The sequence below is a fragment of the Silene latifolia genome, chromosome 6, assembly GCF_048544455.1.
Source record: "Silene latifolia isolate original U9 population chromosome 6, ASM4854445v1, whole genome shotgun sequence".
NCBI classification, from domain to species: Eukaryota; Viridiplantae; Streptophyta; class Magnoliopsida; order Caryophyllales; family Caryophyllaceae; genus Silene; species Silene latifolia.
The window spans coordinates 3,248,709-3,264,440 of record NC_133531.1 but is presented as its reverse complement, the minus strand read 5'-3'; the positions used below and the strand labels follow the sequence as shown (position 1 = coordinate 3,264,440).

Here is a 15,732-nt window from a genome sequence, read left to right as displayed (position 1 = left end):
TCGTAGTTGCTCTTTCATGGACAAACATTACTCTTTTCTGGACTTTTTGCCATTATTTTTCCATACCTTGCCCTTCCCCCAAAAAACAAAAAAGACAAATACTCTCTAATTCTCTTCCTCACAAAATTAACCAAATCCGTCAAATTACTAAAGCATGAACGCTAGTTCTCATGTCAATCAAGTAATCATTCTAATTTATTTACTTTATTAACTATGTTATACCAAATTAGGGAGATTAAATTAATTTGAATTAATGAAATTAGGGTTTAGAAATAATTGTCAATGAAAAGTTTCTTGGTGAAATTCCTTCAAAAACTGGACAACTGCAACTTTTGGAACAACTTGGCTTGAGCAAAAACCATTTGACAGGAAATAGTCCAAAAAGTATTAAGCTAGTTGACTAATTTTAGGGAGTTGCCACGAAAAATTGCAGTTGAGATATCAAATTGCACGGCAGTATCAAGCTTGAATTTTTGCCAAAATGGTTTTTCCGATGTAGCTGGTCCGGTGCAGGCAATCCAGTGCAAGGATCTGATAATATAGTCGATGCGGGGAGGAGAGGCGGCGGTTGGGAAGCCCGGTTGTTTGACGGAATTTGATTGTAATTTAAGAGGATTATGCAAAATGGAAAATGAGGGTGGACAAATGACAAGGGTATAATTGTCATTTATGTCCATGATTGAGTAAATCATGTACATGAATGAGCATAACCCTTACTGATGACTGAGACTGAAAGTCGGCAATTTGTTTTTAAGCCATTTTCGCGCATTTGGTGTATACCATACTGTGATAGTAGTAGTTATATTATTATGAAGCGATCATAGAATGCCTGACAATTGCACATAATCCGTCTCATCTCTAGTGCCTTGTTGCACGAGTTCTCCAGGTCCATGATGCTCAAACTCATAGAATTTATGCTTAGTTATATTCTGAATTCTAGGACTAATCAAGTACTGGTTTTTAATATTGTAAATTGTAATGTAAATTCTTTGTAGAAAATTATTTATTAATTTTAGACGGCCACTTGTTTTATAGGATATTCGAGATGTATATTCAAAATACTCTGTATACAACGAATTTTGTAATATGTTCCCAGATGATTAATGTTTCTTCATGCAATCGACACTTTGTATGAGCATGTACTACCAAGCTGCTACTTTTGTGCAATATCCAAGCCATAGAAAGCATACATTACATGCATTCTAAGCGCCGAGTTTAAATACAATCTGAGGTGGCTCATTCGCTTCTAAACTAAAGGGCTAATACATACCATACCGAAAACTGAATTTGAGAATAAATCTAAAATCCTGATGATTCAACCAAAGAAGAGTATTGAGCATTTTCATCTGTAACTGACTTGTTCCGCTCACCTTCCCTATTTGATATGCCGGAGCTGCTTTTGCGAAGTGGGCCGGGATCAAGCCCAGCTAGGTCATATAATTGTAATCGTTGGTGTTTAGCTTCCTCAATGTCACCTTCCCAGCACGTTTCAGATATAATTTCGAGAGCTTTCTCCATATTGCTCTCTGCCACCAACAACTCATTTTGAAGGAGGGTAAGATACACTTGTTCAGCTGAAGCTTTTCGGATCTGGTCAAATTTGAGCAATCGCAACCATGAATGATCAGTTTGTAATCTTACTACTCACGGTTTACACTCTCAGTTTCTCAGTACACTAAGACGTGAAACTCGTCAAGTGCGTGCTTAGTTTTTTGAATAATATTAAATGTGGTATGTCTTTCCTCTCATATCAGGAAGGTCCGAGTTGGACATGCCAGCACAGTCAAATTAATAACATACAAAGAGTAATTTATAGGATGATGAGAAAGTTAAAAGTTTGCGAACCTTGGGATATCGATGCCCTAGGAAAAAAAGTAGATGAGCAAAGGCTTGCATACTGATCGGGTCATCAATAGAAGCAATATAACCAAGCAGGGCAATTCCCGAATACAGCTTGGAGAAATCCTTGGACCCTCTTAGCTCTGTTTTGATAGAATCCAAAACCTCTGCACAAAAGACTGCAGTTTGGGCCTGAAACGATGAGCAAAACTAATAATCAATCAAGACGAACATCAGTGATAAAAAGAACTCATGCAAATCTATAACTGAAATACTCATGTGGTCATGCCTAGTGAGCGAGAAATGAGTTCACATAGTGAGCGAGAAATGAGTTCTTCCAGAATACAATGGACTAACAATTTCCCTCCAAAATCCCTCCATTCTGAAGTGTGATATAGGATTTATCAAATAGCAAATATATGACACACACACAGTCACTCGCTCCGATGTCCCAAAGCATGACAATAAACAAAGAAAGAAAGAGTAAAACGGTATTAAATAAAACAGGGATATACCTCCATGTTTAGGAACACTTTGTTACTGAATAGAATCTCAATGGTCTGAAACATAAAAGCAAATATCAGACTCAATAAACCAATTACAAGCCAATTAAACAACTATGCAGCATGATGAGTAAAAAAATTCTTACGTTCCACAAATAAATACCCACTGGCCACTGGAGTCCGGGGGACAAAAAGAAGTAACAGTGTAACATGGCTTACTAAACACTCAGAAAAAGCATATAGATAAAATCAGAGATTAAGCTCAAAATGCTAAAAGTCATTAGCACCCCATCATCAAGAATATATCAACCTAAAAGTGTGAAGTGCAAGTGATACGAAGGGAGCTCAGGAGGAGAACAGAAGTTATTACAATTCATTTAGTCCTTGCTGTAAGTAGATACATGAGAAATGGCACATATTCTGCCTCCCATGTACCCCAGCGGCCCAGCCTCGCTATTCAAATTTTATAGTTTACGGAAGCATCATAACTCTTTAAGTTATAAACTTATAATGCATAACAAAATTCAAATTGGAACAAAGTTTGATTGACCATAATTAAACCAAAGTAGATTGCGCAAACTCCTGCAAAGCACAACTAAATGAATGCATCCAAAAGAACCTAATAAAATAAAACATTAAAACCATGCCTCTACAAGGTACAAGACAAACATTTGTCAAAGGCTCAAAGACAGCCAAAAGGTGATAGTAACAGTAGCCATGGTTATGATGTCATTCAACGGTAACCATAGTTCCATCACACTTGTAAATTTAGTGTAAAACTACAAATAGAAGGAAATGTACAATACATCTTTTTCATTTTCTTTCAGGTCAGCCACATAAGAAGATTAAGATTAATTGTTCATATACCTAACTAAATTCAGGCAGCCATAGTTTTTAAGGAGATTACCTTCAAAGTAGGTGTGATCACTCTGTCACATTTTTTGTGTTGCTGGAGAATCCAAAGAGTATCTTCAGATAATTTGTGCTCCCTCACGGCCCTCTTAGGAAGGTCTTCATTTTTTGTGATTAGGAGATAATCTAACAAAGCTACAACTGATGCTTTTCTCAGAGACTCTTGCAACCCACCAACTGCTATAGCCAGTCCAGAGAGTAAAAATCTACTGTAACAACTAAGTTCAAGTAGTTGTACAAAACGAGGATAAGAAAAACTGGGTACCTGCAATATTGTGCAATTTTTGTCAGTAATCAACTCAGTCTCGGAATAAACACGGAGGAATCAGGAGAAAACAAAAAATAAACTTACACCCCACTTTAGAGTTTCATCATCTGGTATAAGTTCCTCTAGCTTTTCCCTGTAAGATATGAAGGGTACAAAAACAGTTTTGCTGTGTAAAATTCTTTGAAGAACCCTGGCAGCCGCTTCTCTAAGCTTGTCCATTTTTTCTACAGCCTGCTTAAGAATTCCTCCAACCAAAGTGGTAGCAAGTTCTGCATCAAATAATGAGTTCTTCTGCCCTTTGTTGATCATATCATCTTCTAAATCTTCTGGACAGCCCTCCAGTTTACTTTGAGGATCCATGGCATCTCTTGAACAGAGAATATAGGTACATCTTTCCAGGGCATCCATTGCAGCTTCACGGACCCAGGATCCAACATCACCTCTATTATCCACAGAATAATCATCAAGGGCTTTAAACAAAGTCTTTATCACATCGTTCTTGATAAAAAGAAATAGAGCTATGTCATCATCTTCAACGTGCAAAGACGTCTTAGTTTTTGAGGCGGTCAAAATTTCACATACAGCAACTAGACTTTTGACAGCATTCACTCGCGCTTCAGCATCCCGGTCTTCAGGATTATCCTAAAATATGAATCAAATAAATTAATACAATTTAAAATTTAAAATAAATACTTAGAGAAAATCCTTTTAGAATGCTATCAGGTTCACTGGTCCTTGGTCCTTCCTCCATTACCTCACGCCCCGTCCAAAAAAAAAAAAAATTTTTTGATATAAATAAGGAAAGGGATTAGCTGTGCCTCCATACCTCTACTTCACAGGCCTTAGAAAGCTTTGAGAGCACATCTTTCCAACTTTTGGCAAGAAACTCATAAGGCAAGATACCAAGTGCTAACGCAGAGCCTCGTCTAATGGCCACATTGGGATCACTCAGCTGTTCCGTATACTTTTTTGTTATAGCACAGGCAACTTTAACGTCCATTGATTGAAGGTATGCAGGAACAAAGTATTTAAGGGCATCAACAGCAGCCACCTGATCACACATTAAAAGATTGAATAATCAAGCAACAATTCATATCAATTTTATGAGTATAAACTGTACCCAAGAGGCCAAGAGCACACTTAGGGAACAAGACCAACCTGAATTTGAGAGTTTGGATGCCTCAAGTTTTCAGTAAGTGTGTCAAGCAAACTTCGTCTTATCTTATCTGGTACTGATATATGAGCTAAGGAGATGCACTGAATGAACCGCGAGACAGCTGCACGCATTATTTCTCCACCCTTACCGCGATAAAGACGTGCTTTTTCTATAGCAGGGACAATTCCTGCAACTTGCTTCTGCTTATCTGCAATTGCATGTAATCGACGACATTAGTGATTTTTGTGCAAAAGTTTTACAAATTAAAACATATCTGAGGAGAACGGCATAATAGAATCAAGTTTCAACCACAATACTAGAGGAGATACTTGAAAGAGACTAAATAATAGAGAATACTTTCAAAAGCTTTATATTTTGATTGAACTGAAATTGCAAAATTGACCACTTAGAAGCTGCATTGAAAACAATACTTGTTCCCATTGGCTCCATGGTAAATTTGGATTTTATTTCTTTTTCTTGAGGCGATAATAATTCACCGTTTCTGTTACATTTGATCACTACTCCCAATAATTTTACCAGGTATTTAGACATTTGATCTTTTACAAGGAGAGAAGCACTTGCATAGCTTTTATTCATTCGTTGCATACACTTTTCAGTTCTAAGGATGGATAAAAGGGTATGACTGAAGTAGCCCCATTTATATGCTACTAAACTTAGTTCCCACATCACTTGACAGCTCAAGATTTCAGCAATTGCTCAGTGTTAGCAAACTGTAGTAGGACACAATGAAGATATTATGCCTTCAACATTATTAGGCAAACAAAAATGGAGATATATAATACCAGTCAGTCAACTCAGAAAACACATTTGCACAGAAGCCTCAGGCCCTCAGCCAATGGCTTGAATCTACAATGGGTAAAAGGGACTCATGGTGAGGTATGGTCCAAATATGATTTATTTATTAAATCATATTAGCATTCAATTTATTCACTTCAGAACTTTGATTTAACTTTTATTAGACGACTTTATTGAAAGGGTAGTCATTAAGAACTAGGGTCCAGGTGAGTCACAAGTGATGCCCTAAACGATAGTATAATGTGATATCTAAGGAGGTGTGGCTATGAGAACGGAAAGGTTAAAGATGTGGGACAATAGAACCCAAGATTCCTATTCATATACATCAATGATCAATCTGTCAACTTACAATAGGAGTTAATATTAAGAAAGGATGTATAGAAATATATATACACAGGGACGTTTTCATGCAGTAGATTTATATGAATGGCCAAAGGAAAATATGCAATTTGTTTCAAGTGGAATTGCTGAAGAGATATCCATACAGAAGTACACAACAGATGATTTGTATTTGAGATTTTTTTGTAAAAAAAAAAAAAAGCCATAAATTGTCGTTCGAGAAACAGGCTCACCAGCAGAAAGAGTATAACCGCAGATATGCAGGCCTAAAACTACTTCTCCAGCTGCTAAAGTTGCACCATGACGCATGCACAGATCAGTTGAAAGAGTGCTTGGCATAATTTTCTCCAGAGCAGAGTTTGCAAAATATTCAGGATCATATTTCACAAGAGCAGAGAGAGCTTTAGCAGAAAGTTCTCGTAGGCCTTTATCCTGTTACATTATTTTCATGATGAATAATTTTATCTACAGAAAGCAAAAATTAAAATAAATATTGGCTGCCAGAAGTTAATTGTAAATCATAGTATCTAATCTTGGCAGCGACACCATTTCACAAACAAATTTATCCGGGTTTGAAGGTAAGAGAAACCCCATTTTAAGACGGTATTGACTGCATTTATGACGCAACAACAAAGATCATGCCACGATGACCAATTCCCAGATTAAGTCTCAATTGAGGCTTAATACTACTATGTTGTAAATACATTAACAAGGAAAAAAAAAAAACTAATAAAAAATGCCGCCTTCTGTAATTTTGCCAGAGTGAATGTAAATACTAAATAAGCAAAACAGATCTATTCAATGTCAGCACATAAATGGCCCAAACGAGATATATAATTTAATGCATGTCATAACTCACAAGATATCTAAACCAATCAGGGGTACAAACATGTCGTTTTGATAAAAACCCAAAAAGGAATCAAGAAAAACTGCATGCAACGGTGAAACCACTACTCAACGGCATGAAATTATGCAACGCTCATCAAATTACATAAAACTAGCAGTCCATACTATTGTCCAAAGTGCTTCACAGAGACAAACAAGGAATATAGTGACAAGTTTAACAATAGTCATACCCAGTGACACATTTTGCTACTCAGCAGCTCATCCACAAAAGGATAAAGATATCCCTCATATTGAGCAATGGAGACAGCAACATTAAGATATGAAGTTGTACGTGACGAAAGAGCGAAGTAATCTGCAGTGTTCACAATGTCAATACCATGGGGGTAATTTCCTTGTCTTCCTACATTTTCTTGAAATGCAGCTGCAGCTGCTCTTCTACAGTTTACCTGATAATTACATTCATCAAAGAGTTTGGCAGGCATTAGAACAAATACATGAACCTTGGATCAGTATTTTACAACTCAAAATAATGAAAACAAAGACAAATCATACGCACTTCACGATCATAACAAGCAACAGTCAGCAAATGAGGAGCGAGTTGCTCCAGTATGCTTCTCATGTCTGTGTGATAATACGCACGCCCAAAAGCCCAGCAAACATAAGCAGCAGCATCACGTACATGAGCCCCAACACTATGTGGACCTCTTCGAATATCATAATGTAATGCCTGCAAGGACATTTTTGCATAATAATCATCATCAGCACTGTTATGAGATTAAGGTTAAAACCCATCCAATATTCATTCATGAACAGTACGTGCCTAACACAGCTGAATATGAGGGAATTCAGAGGCTACCTAACACTAGCTAGATTTCATAGATTTAGTGTATGTTCTCTGCTCTTTAGTTACTCTGACACTTCATATAGCCTTGTGTACCCCACAATCAGCACTTGGACATAGATATAAGTGTATGCCACTTACACTTCAGCTTCAGGCAAAAAATAACTGTCTTTCATAGAACAGTCGAGTTCGTGCACCCATGCTTGATACCTCTGCTGTGTCCGAGTGAACTAGGTAGTGCTCCATATATGGATGTAAGAACCCTAAACCGTTTGCTTGACATGGGCGAAATATGAGGGTATGAATAAAATGGAGATTACACAGAAGGATTTACAAAAAAATTTATTAAAGGCACCCTTTTAAAATCCTGAGTACAAACAAAGTGCTAAGAGAAGCCTGACTATACACCTACTAGGCTACTATTATTCGTTGAGAGCTCAACTACTGAAAATTCTCCAAAAATAGTCCCATTAGATTAATTTATGAAAAACATAGCTAGAAAACATATTGATGACAAAAACCAATTAAAAATATGGCAGAGGAGCGCAAGGGAATATATGAAACTGAGAACAGAGATTTTGAACTGCTAAATCTGCAGTTGTGTTGTCCACAAGAATTCTTAGTTTTTAAAGTACGAACTTATTCGTTAGTACAAAAATGAGATGTCAACAGAAAAAGAGATGTCTGGAGAAATGTTGTAAGGATAGGGATTCTGCTTCGAATCGATGGAGGCGGTAGGATGAAATCGTCAGAAGATCCTTTAAACTCTCTAAATATAATTTTTTATTTGGTAAAAACATATATAATTCAAGATCAAAATTACTTATTTATTAATATTTGTCTATAATATTTTGGTAATTAATGAATTTAGTTAAACATGAATGACTTCCATTTAGACTTTCTGCATTTTTATTGGGAACAGGAAGGGGGAATCAAAGCAGCCAATATGCAATTCCCGATCGACACAGTTTTCACTATGAGTCATAGAAGACCAGCCTCTATCTATTTTCAATACAAATGTAGGTTGCATACACCTAACCGCCCTCACTTCGCCATAGATGGGAGGCCTCTGAGGAGGCACATGGGTAACGCCATGGTTGTTGTAGAAGGGGACATTTAAGCAGTCTTGAGCTGTGTCAGTGAATGATAAAATGGCTGGTAATAATCATATATCTCAAATAACAGTGAAAATAGATATTTACGTAGAAGAAACGTTTTTACATGTAACCCTCGTGAGAAATTGATTTTCAAATAGACAGAAAACATGGCAGGTGGGCTCCACAAAAGGTATGCACGAAGTCCAAGGTATGAAACAAATGTACAAATTCATCGACTTTACTTCCCAGCCATTATCTCTTCTACTTATGCCCTCTGTCCTAGTGAATTCTTTACATTTGCTTTATGCACGAAGTCCAAGGTATGAAACAAATGTACAAAACTTTCCCATATTTTTAAAGGGGCCCACTTGGACATGGTTTCGTACGGTCTTTTTGGTAATGTTACAAGGTAAAAACATGTTCAGAAGGGGAACACAAGAATTGAGCAAGACGCTCCAAAACAAAGAGAAGTACCGACTTCATGGACACCACATGCCCATACTACAGATATCAACAGCGGTAAATACAAAATTCTCAAACCAAATAGTAAGTGTCAATGATGATCTCATACAAGATTATCTAACCTTAGCAACAACGTGTACAACTTTTGGGAGACTAATTGGTAGCAGTAATCCCCTACGAGCAAGCTCAGCCAAGGCTAGGCAACCTCCATGCCATGAACCATCACCCTAGAATTTAAAAAAAAAAAAAAAAAAAAAAAAAGGTGAAGCCTATTAGATTTTAGCATTCATAGCACGAGTATAGAATATGACGATTTACAATAAACAACATAACTGTGAAAGCCTCATAAAACCAAATAGTATGCAAAAATGCATCCATAGACAGCCAAAAGGGACTTGAGGTCCTGTCATACTCGACAGGTTTACAAATCTTCTGTGATTGTATGTTTTGTGACAGACACGCTTTAACAAACACTAATGTAATAGTGAGAAAAACTCCTAAAACATTCAATGTTCTTATGTTACCAAGTATCAACAAGCATAAACAAAGACAGCTGCAAATGGCATGACTATACCTCTCGGGGTGAAAATAACTCCAACACAGAAGAGAGGACTTCATCTGAGAGGGAAAATGTCAGACGTGAGGTCACGCGGCCGATTCCTTTAGCTGCAGACCAGCGGACAACAGTGTCCTGCAAAATTATAACAAACAAATTTGCACAAAGTTCAAGAATATCAAAAGTCCGCCTCAACTTTTGAAGTCAACACACGAGATGATGTTGCATGACTATAAGATTTAGGCTAAACTCGATAAGAAAAAGGAATCTAAGCTAGATATGGTCATAAACTAGGAAGCTGAAATGTATTGGAAAAGGAGATCTGGCCAAAAACTCATGCAGCTACAGATAAATTAAAGCAATACCATACACGTCTTTGTTAGAGAAATGGAAATGGAAGCATAGTTGGTATGACTCATGAACGTATGCCACTGGCGAACATGTAGTGGGCATGCATCTCGCTAAATTATCACTTAAGAAACCCCATGGAAAGTTGTGAATGAATCCAACTCTGTCAATATAAATTACAGACAGTATCATTTCCATTCATGAACCATAGAACATACCGTATCTTTCAATCCAGTCAACAGCACTTCAATAATCTCTTCTACAGTTTCGGGAACATCCATATCTTCATCTTGTTCATTATTACTTTGGTCTATGTCGGAGAAACTCATACTAGTACTGGGACTGCAGTGGCTGGGACCTCCAGTAGCTTCACTAGAAATACTCTGCCCCAGAGATGGGACTTTACCCTGCAGGGAAGTTACTGAGTATAAGAAGTACAATGGTACAGATGTAGGAAATCATAAAATATCAAATTGTCAGATCTCCATACGTTCACCCCTGTAAAGACACACACATTATTGCTAGAAATTTCCTAGTTCACAACTCTGTATCCATTTTATTATCACACGTGTTTTATTCAAGGTAAATATTGGCTTGGTTCACGAGTAAAAGTAGTGTAAAACTATGAGTATTCTTCAAGCCTCCATGAAAGCAAAAATTACTCTTCTGCAGTAGTCAGTTCTATCAAGATAGCTGTTTCATTTATGGCAAACACTTGGTAATCACATGGACAATTATACTACACATGTACTCTTCAAAGCGTTGGAAGAGTATTCCCCTGCAAAAGTAATTCAAGCTCTATAATTAAACATACAAAAGAGTCGAGATCCTCTCTGTTTACTTCTCTTCATTATACCTCTCCCTTATCTACTACTGTAACTACTAAGGGTAGTAATTCTGTTTGGAGAAAATGAATTGACACGTTTTATAACAATTACCTCAGATGCCAGTTTCACTTTTGGCCCTCCACTTTCTCCAAATAATATCTCAGCCCTTAATCAGGTTACGGAGAGAGGTAATGGCGAGAATTTCAAGTCCATACAAAAGATCATCTCTGAAACTAATACTTTTTGATACTTTGTATTTTATATTCAACTTTCATTTTCAAAAAATAAACTTGTGCATAAAACTAGTCCACATAAGAAGTCAGAATTTTCAACTAGATTGTAAAGTTTAGAAGGTGTCTGAAAACCCAACTCTAAAAAGTCCCAAGTACTAATGTTAAAACAGGTTTACCCGATACGTAGAAGGAAGAGGCGGACATTCGATTTTCGCGAATTGGAATGTTCCTTTTACCAGATGAATGGTTGCTGACAAGTTCTAAACAATCCATAAAAATTTACTCTTGGCATCACAAATCAAATGGCTGAAAAGGTAATCTCCCGCATGGGGGAGAAACTGATAAGCATGTGAGTTAAACAAGCAGAAACAGAAGTACCGAAAGTCAACTGCCGAACCTTGTAAGCCCAAGATGGAGAACGGTGGGGAAGGCAAACCAGCCCTATCCGCTGACTAAGCTTCACAAGATACTTGCGAAGCAAAGGGCTACGACCAGACGCATTGGACTTCATTAATGCTGATACGTCACTCCAGATAATAGGAACCACGTCGATAAGGATTTTTCTACTACCAGCCTGCATGAGACATACTGGTGAGAAGCAAACATCAACGAACTTGACAAAGAGGGAAAAAGTTGCAAATGAAAGGAGTGTTGCAGCTTCTAAAATAATTCAGCCTTGAAACCAATAAAACTGAATATAAGAGCAAGTGGAGGAAGGCGGACTTAATAAGCACAAGTTAACAGATACAAACCTTGAAAATGGCAGCTAAGGCTTCCACAGCACCAAGTAAACGGAACTGATCCAGGACATTATCAGATGAAGAAGAGAACACTTCATGCGTCCATTCAATAAAACTGAAATGATATCAAATAAATTGCGTTAAGCAGAAATGTTGATATTCTCCTAATTTGTAACAAAGAATTTGTCTAGGCTAGATATTAACACAGAAGATCTATTAGCTCAAGATGTGAGTCAAAAGCGTCTATACAAACTAGGACAGTTACTATATTGCCAATTTACCACAGCTTCAAGTCTTCAACCACTCTTTGAGGCCAGGCTCATTGATTATTGTGTCCAGAAAATGCACTAAAACAGTGCAATAGGTGACCGGGTTAGGAATATAATGCCAGGCTCATCATAAGAGAACACCCAATTAAAATATTATCAGCCCTCCAACTGCTCCACTACTCAAGCGGTTTACAATTGCTCAAATAATCAAAAGAACTTCACAAAAGATAAGCTAAGTACCAGACTGGCTTACTTGTTTAAAACATATACGAAGAGATGATGGATTATATACTTTCTAATGCAGTGATGATTGCCTATCATTTCGGAAGCCATAATATGTATATACAGATGCAACGAATGCATTTCTTGTTACTAACTTCGGTCTGTTTAAAAAACATAAAAGAGATCTGTAAGAGAAACCTGGTGAAGGCCTTTGACATATCCGGGCGAGTCAAAAGTTTAGAAAGAAGCAAGCCAGAAATAGTGCGCATGGGGCCAGCACTTGAAAGATAGTCCTTGCAGAATGTTAATATCCTTAATACCAAAGGCGGGGGCTCATCTCCTGTCAGATTGTTACCTTGTCCGATACTAGTGTCAACAGAAGAAATATCAAACGGAACCAGAACAAGTATAGATAGCCACAGCAATACAACACATTGTGCTTCCATTTCTCCAGTGCTCTCTTGGCGCAGGGATGATGTAGAATTTTTGGTGTGGCATTTCTCCAAGAGAGACACTGCAAGTTCCAAGTCAGAAACCTGATGCGGGAAGAACTTAATAACAGCCTTGTACCCACAAACCGTTACTAATGTATAAATAATAACAGAAATAGGCTTGACTACTTCAAGAATATCATCAGATTTGTCTCCCAAATTAAGTGTTGTAGTACGGATGATGAACATCAAAGGAGAAACTATGCTTTCAAGGTAAGGTTCCAATAGTTGCCCTTCCTGTTGATACTTGTCGAGCTGTACAGAAAGATTCAAACAAGCTTTAACACTCAGTGAACTTAATAGATACTAGCATAAAAAATAAACAAGAAACCTTCGTAACAAAATTAACCAGAACTCCATAAAGTGGCTGTAGGATGACAAGATGGTATAACTGTACAAGAGACCCAAAGTCCAATCATCTTCATTTCTAGATTGTATTCAGCAATCAGCATCATTCACTTTTTGTAGATTGTATTCAGATGGATCTGATCAATAAATTTCATTCTAGTAAACTATTTCCCAGGCACAAGAAAAATGGTTCATCACCGCAATGCCTCAAAATCTCCTCAGGTAAGAAGACTGATCAAGTCCAAATAAAATTACAACATATGAACATAATTTGTTCTGTTTCTGAAAGATAATTCATCACTTGGCAAAAGAAGTCCCTAAAAAACTTACATGAAACAAGGGAGTTCTATCATCAAAATGGGAAGTAATACACAGTCATCTTAGTTCAGACACTGTACTTCGTAAATCGCTGACACATGAAAAGGGTACCTAAGGTATTAACTAAGGTACCTAATCAAGAAACTTTCTCAGAGAGACAGCATAAGCTAGAAAAGTATGACATTCTCTACACATTCACGTACCCCCAAAAATCAGTTTCACACAAACACTCCATGTTCCATTTTGTATAATTTCGTACTCACAAAGTTTATAAAGCCTTTTTTTGTCCTCTATTAATTTCTCTACCATTCATTACTTCTGCTAAACTAAATTATCGGGCTACTAATACCACCCACTATAAATGATTAATGTACATAAGTAGCAAAGTTGTATGATTCAACAACTATTCCTATTATTATTGGATTTCTACTTCATGGAAGTGCCACATGCTCACTGTTATCACGAGGCTAACAAAGTAGCCAACTTCATGACCAATCTCAAACATTCATCCTACCACTTGAGTTCAGTTCATAGTCACTAGCTTTCACCTTCCTCACAGATCCAAAAGCATAGATATGTCGATCATATCCTAGAGTATCAACCTAGTTTCTTTTTCCGTAACTAAACAACACACCATTACGTACATTTCTAGAAGTGATCCATGCTAACAACAGTGCACAAAACGCCGGCCAGTAAAATTTAGCTCAACCAATGTACTACTGACAATTCAAAACTAACTTCTACTAAACACTTCATCATAAAGTTTCCAAATAGCAGGCTAAAATATCATCCAAATACCACTTGGGGTCACTTCACAGTCACTGGCTTTCACATTTCTCACTCGTCCAAAAGCATAGATATGTCGATAATATCCTAGAGTATCAACCTAATTACTTTTTCCGTATCTAAACAACAAACACCATTACGTACATTAGGAGAAGTGATCTATGTTAACGACATTGCGCAAAATGCCGGCCAGTAAACATCAGCTCAACAAATGTTATACTAACAACTCAAGACTGATTCTTACTAAACACTTCATCATAATGTTTCCCGATAGCATGCCAACTAATCATCTATTTGAGGTCAGTCCATAGTCACTGGCATTCACCTTCCTCGCTCATACAAAAGCACATATATGTCGATCATATCCTAGAGGATCAACCTAGTTTCTTTCTCCAAAACTAAACAACAAACACCATTACGTATATTTCGAGAATTGATACATGTAAACGACATTGCGCAAAACGCCGGCCAGTAAAAGTCAGCTCAACAAATGTAATACTAACAATTCAAAATATACTTCTACTAAATATCAGGTCAAATCATCACTAAAAAATCAAAATAACCGCAATGGATCCATCATACAACAATCAATTCGCAACATAACTCATACACATTCAAAAATCATACTAATAAATAACATCGCAAAATCATAGATCATAAAACAATTAAGAAAATTAGGTTTTCAAAGAGAGAAAAGGGAGTATACAATAGTGCGGATCTTGTACACGGAAGAGAAATCGGAAACTCTTCCTGCTGAAACGATGTCGTCGAGGATAGATTTGACAGTGTTCCATTCAATCAAGAAGTATTTCTGCAGAACTTTGCTGCAGCAATCATGTTCATCATCATCTTCTTCTTCTTCTTGAACTTGTTCCGTTGAATTGTTCGCTATATTGTCTTCCTTCTTCGCCGCCATTTTCGTGTTTCTTTGAGTTCTCGGAGCTTCGCCTTCAATGGCTTCCTTTTCCTTTTTTTTTTTTTTTTTTAATTATTGTTCATTTAGTCGATTTTTTTTTCTTGATTTGTTTTTACTTTTTCTCACTTCCCGCCAGCAATGGCAGTGTGGCCGTATCATGCCCGTATGGGTAATCGCTAATCGGACATGGGGAGTGTGACTTTTGTATCCGGGTCGGTTTAAAAAAAGTCCATCCAAATTAGGGCAGAATATGGATCGGGTATTTAATCCAAAGTGCTAGTTCGGATCGGATATCCATATTAAAAATCCTGAAGTTAGATATCCAATATCTAAACCAAATGTTTCGGATATCCAATGTTCGGGTATCCAAAATAATCGGATCGGATGCGGATATCCATCGGATATCCATACTTTAGAATTTACTTTAAAATTAAGTTTGAAACACGATTATATTCATAGTCTTACATGATGATTTTCTTTAGTATTCTTATTCCAATGTTCTCGACATAAAATTTAAGTACCACCTAGATATTTCTCTAATATTTTAAACATTAATTAAGTTGTTGTATCAAATAAAATTTTATTTTCTCGAAATTATA

General features: G+C 36.9%; 1 protein-coding gene across 1 annotated transcript; it reads right to left on the bottom strand.

The window, feature by feature from the left end:
• Nucleotides 1–1,144: 1,144 nt before the first annotated feature.
• LOC141585988 (tubulin-folding cofactor D) lies at nucleotides 1,145–15,311 on the bottom strand. Its single transcript, XM_074407076.1, has 17 exons — nucleotides 14,924–15,311; nucleotides 12,473–13,020; nucleotides 11,796–11,898; nucleotides 11,441–11,617; nucleotides 10,202–10,390; nucleotides 9,654–9,770; nucleotides 9,202–9,306; nucleotides 7,236–7,406; nucleotides 6,910–7,125; nucleotides 6,067–6,265; nucleotides 4,681–4,886; nucleotides 4,349–4,573; nucleotides 3,607–4,164; nucleotides 3,250–3,519; nucleotides 2,355–2,399; nucleotides 1,846–2,031; nucleotides 1,145–1,590 (listed from the first exon to the last, which is right to left on the bottom strand). The coding sequence occupies exons 1-17, from the start codon at nucleotides 15,131–15,133 to the stop codon at nucleotides 1,300–1,302; spliced, it is 3,816 nt and encodes a 1,271-aa protein (XP_074263177.1). The 5' UTR covers nucleotides 15,134–15,311; the 3' UTR covers nucleotides 1,145–1,299.
• Between the last annotated feature and the right edge of the window lie 421 nt (nucleotides 15,312–15,732).

What these genes read in the sequence shown, in the direction of transcription:
- LOC141585988 (XM_074407076.1), bottom strand. Translation starts at nt 15,133, where the DNA reads ATGGCGGCGAAGAAGGAAGACAATATAGCGAACAATTCAACGGAACAA. An exon ending in TGACTGGATTGAAAGATACG is followed by an intron (nt 9,771 to 10,201) that starts GTATGTTCTATG and finishes ATAATTTTGCAG; the next exon opens with GACACTGTTGTCCGCTGGTC. An exon ending in AAGTGTTCCTAAACATGGAG is followed by an intron (nt 2,032 to 2,354) that starts GTATATCCCTGT and finishes TCATCGTTTCAG; the next exon opens with GCCCAAACTGCAGTCTTTTG.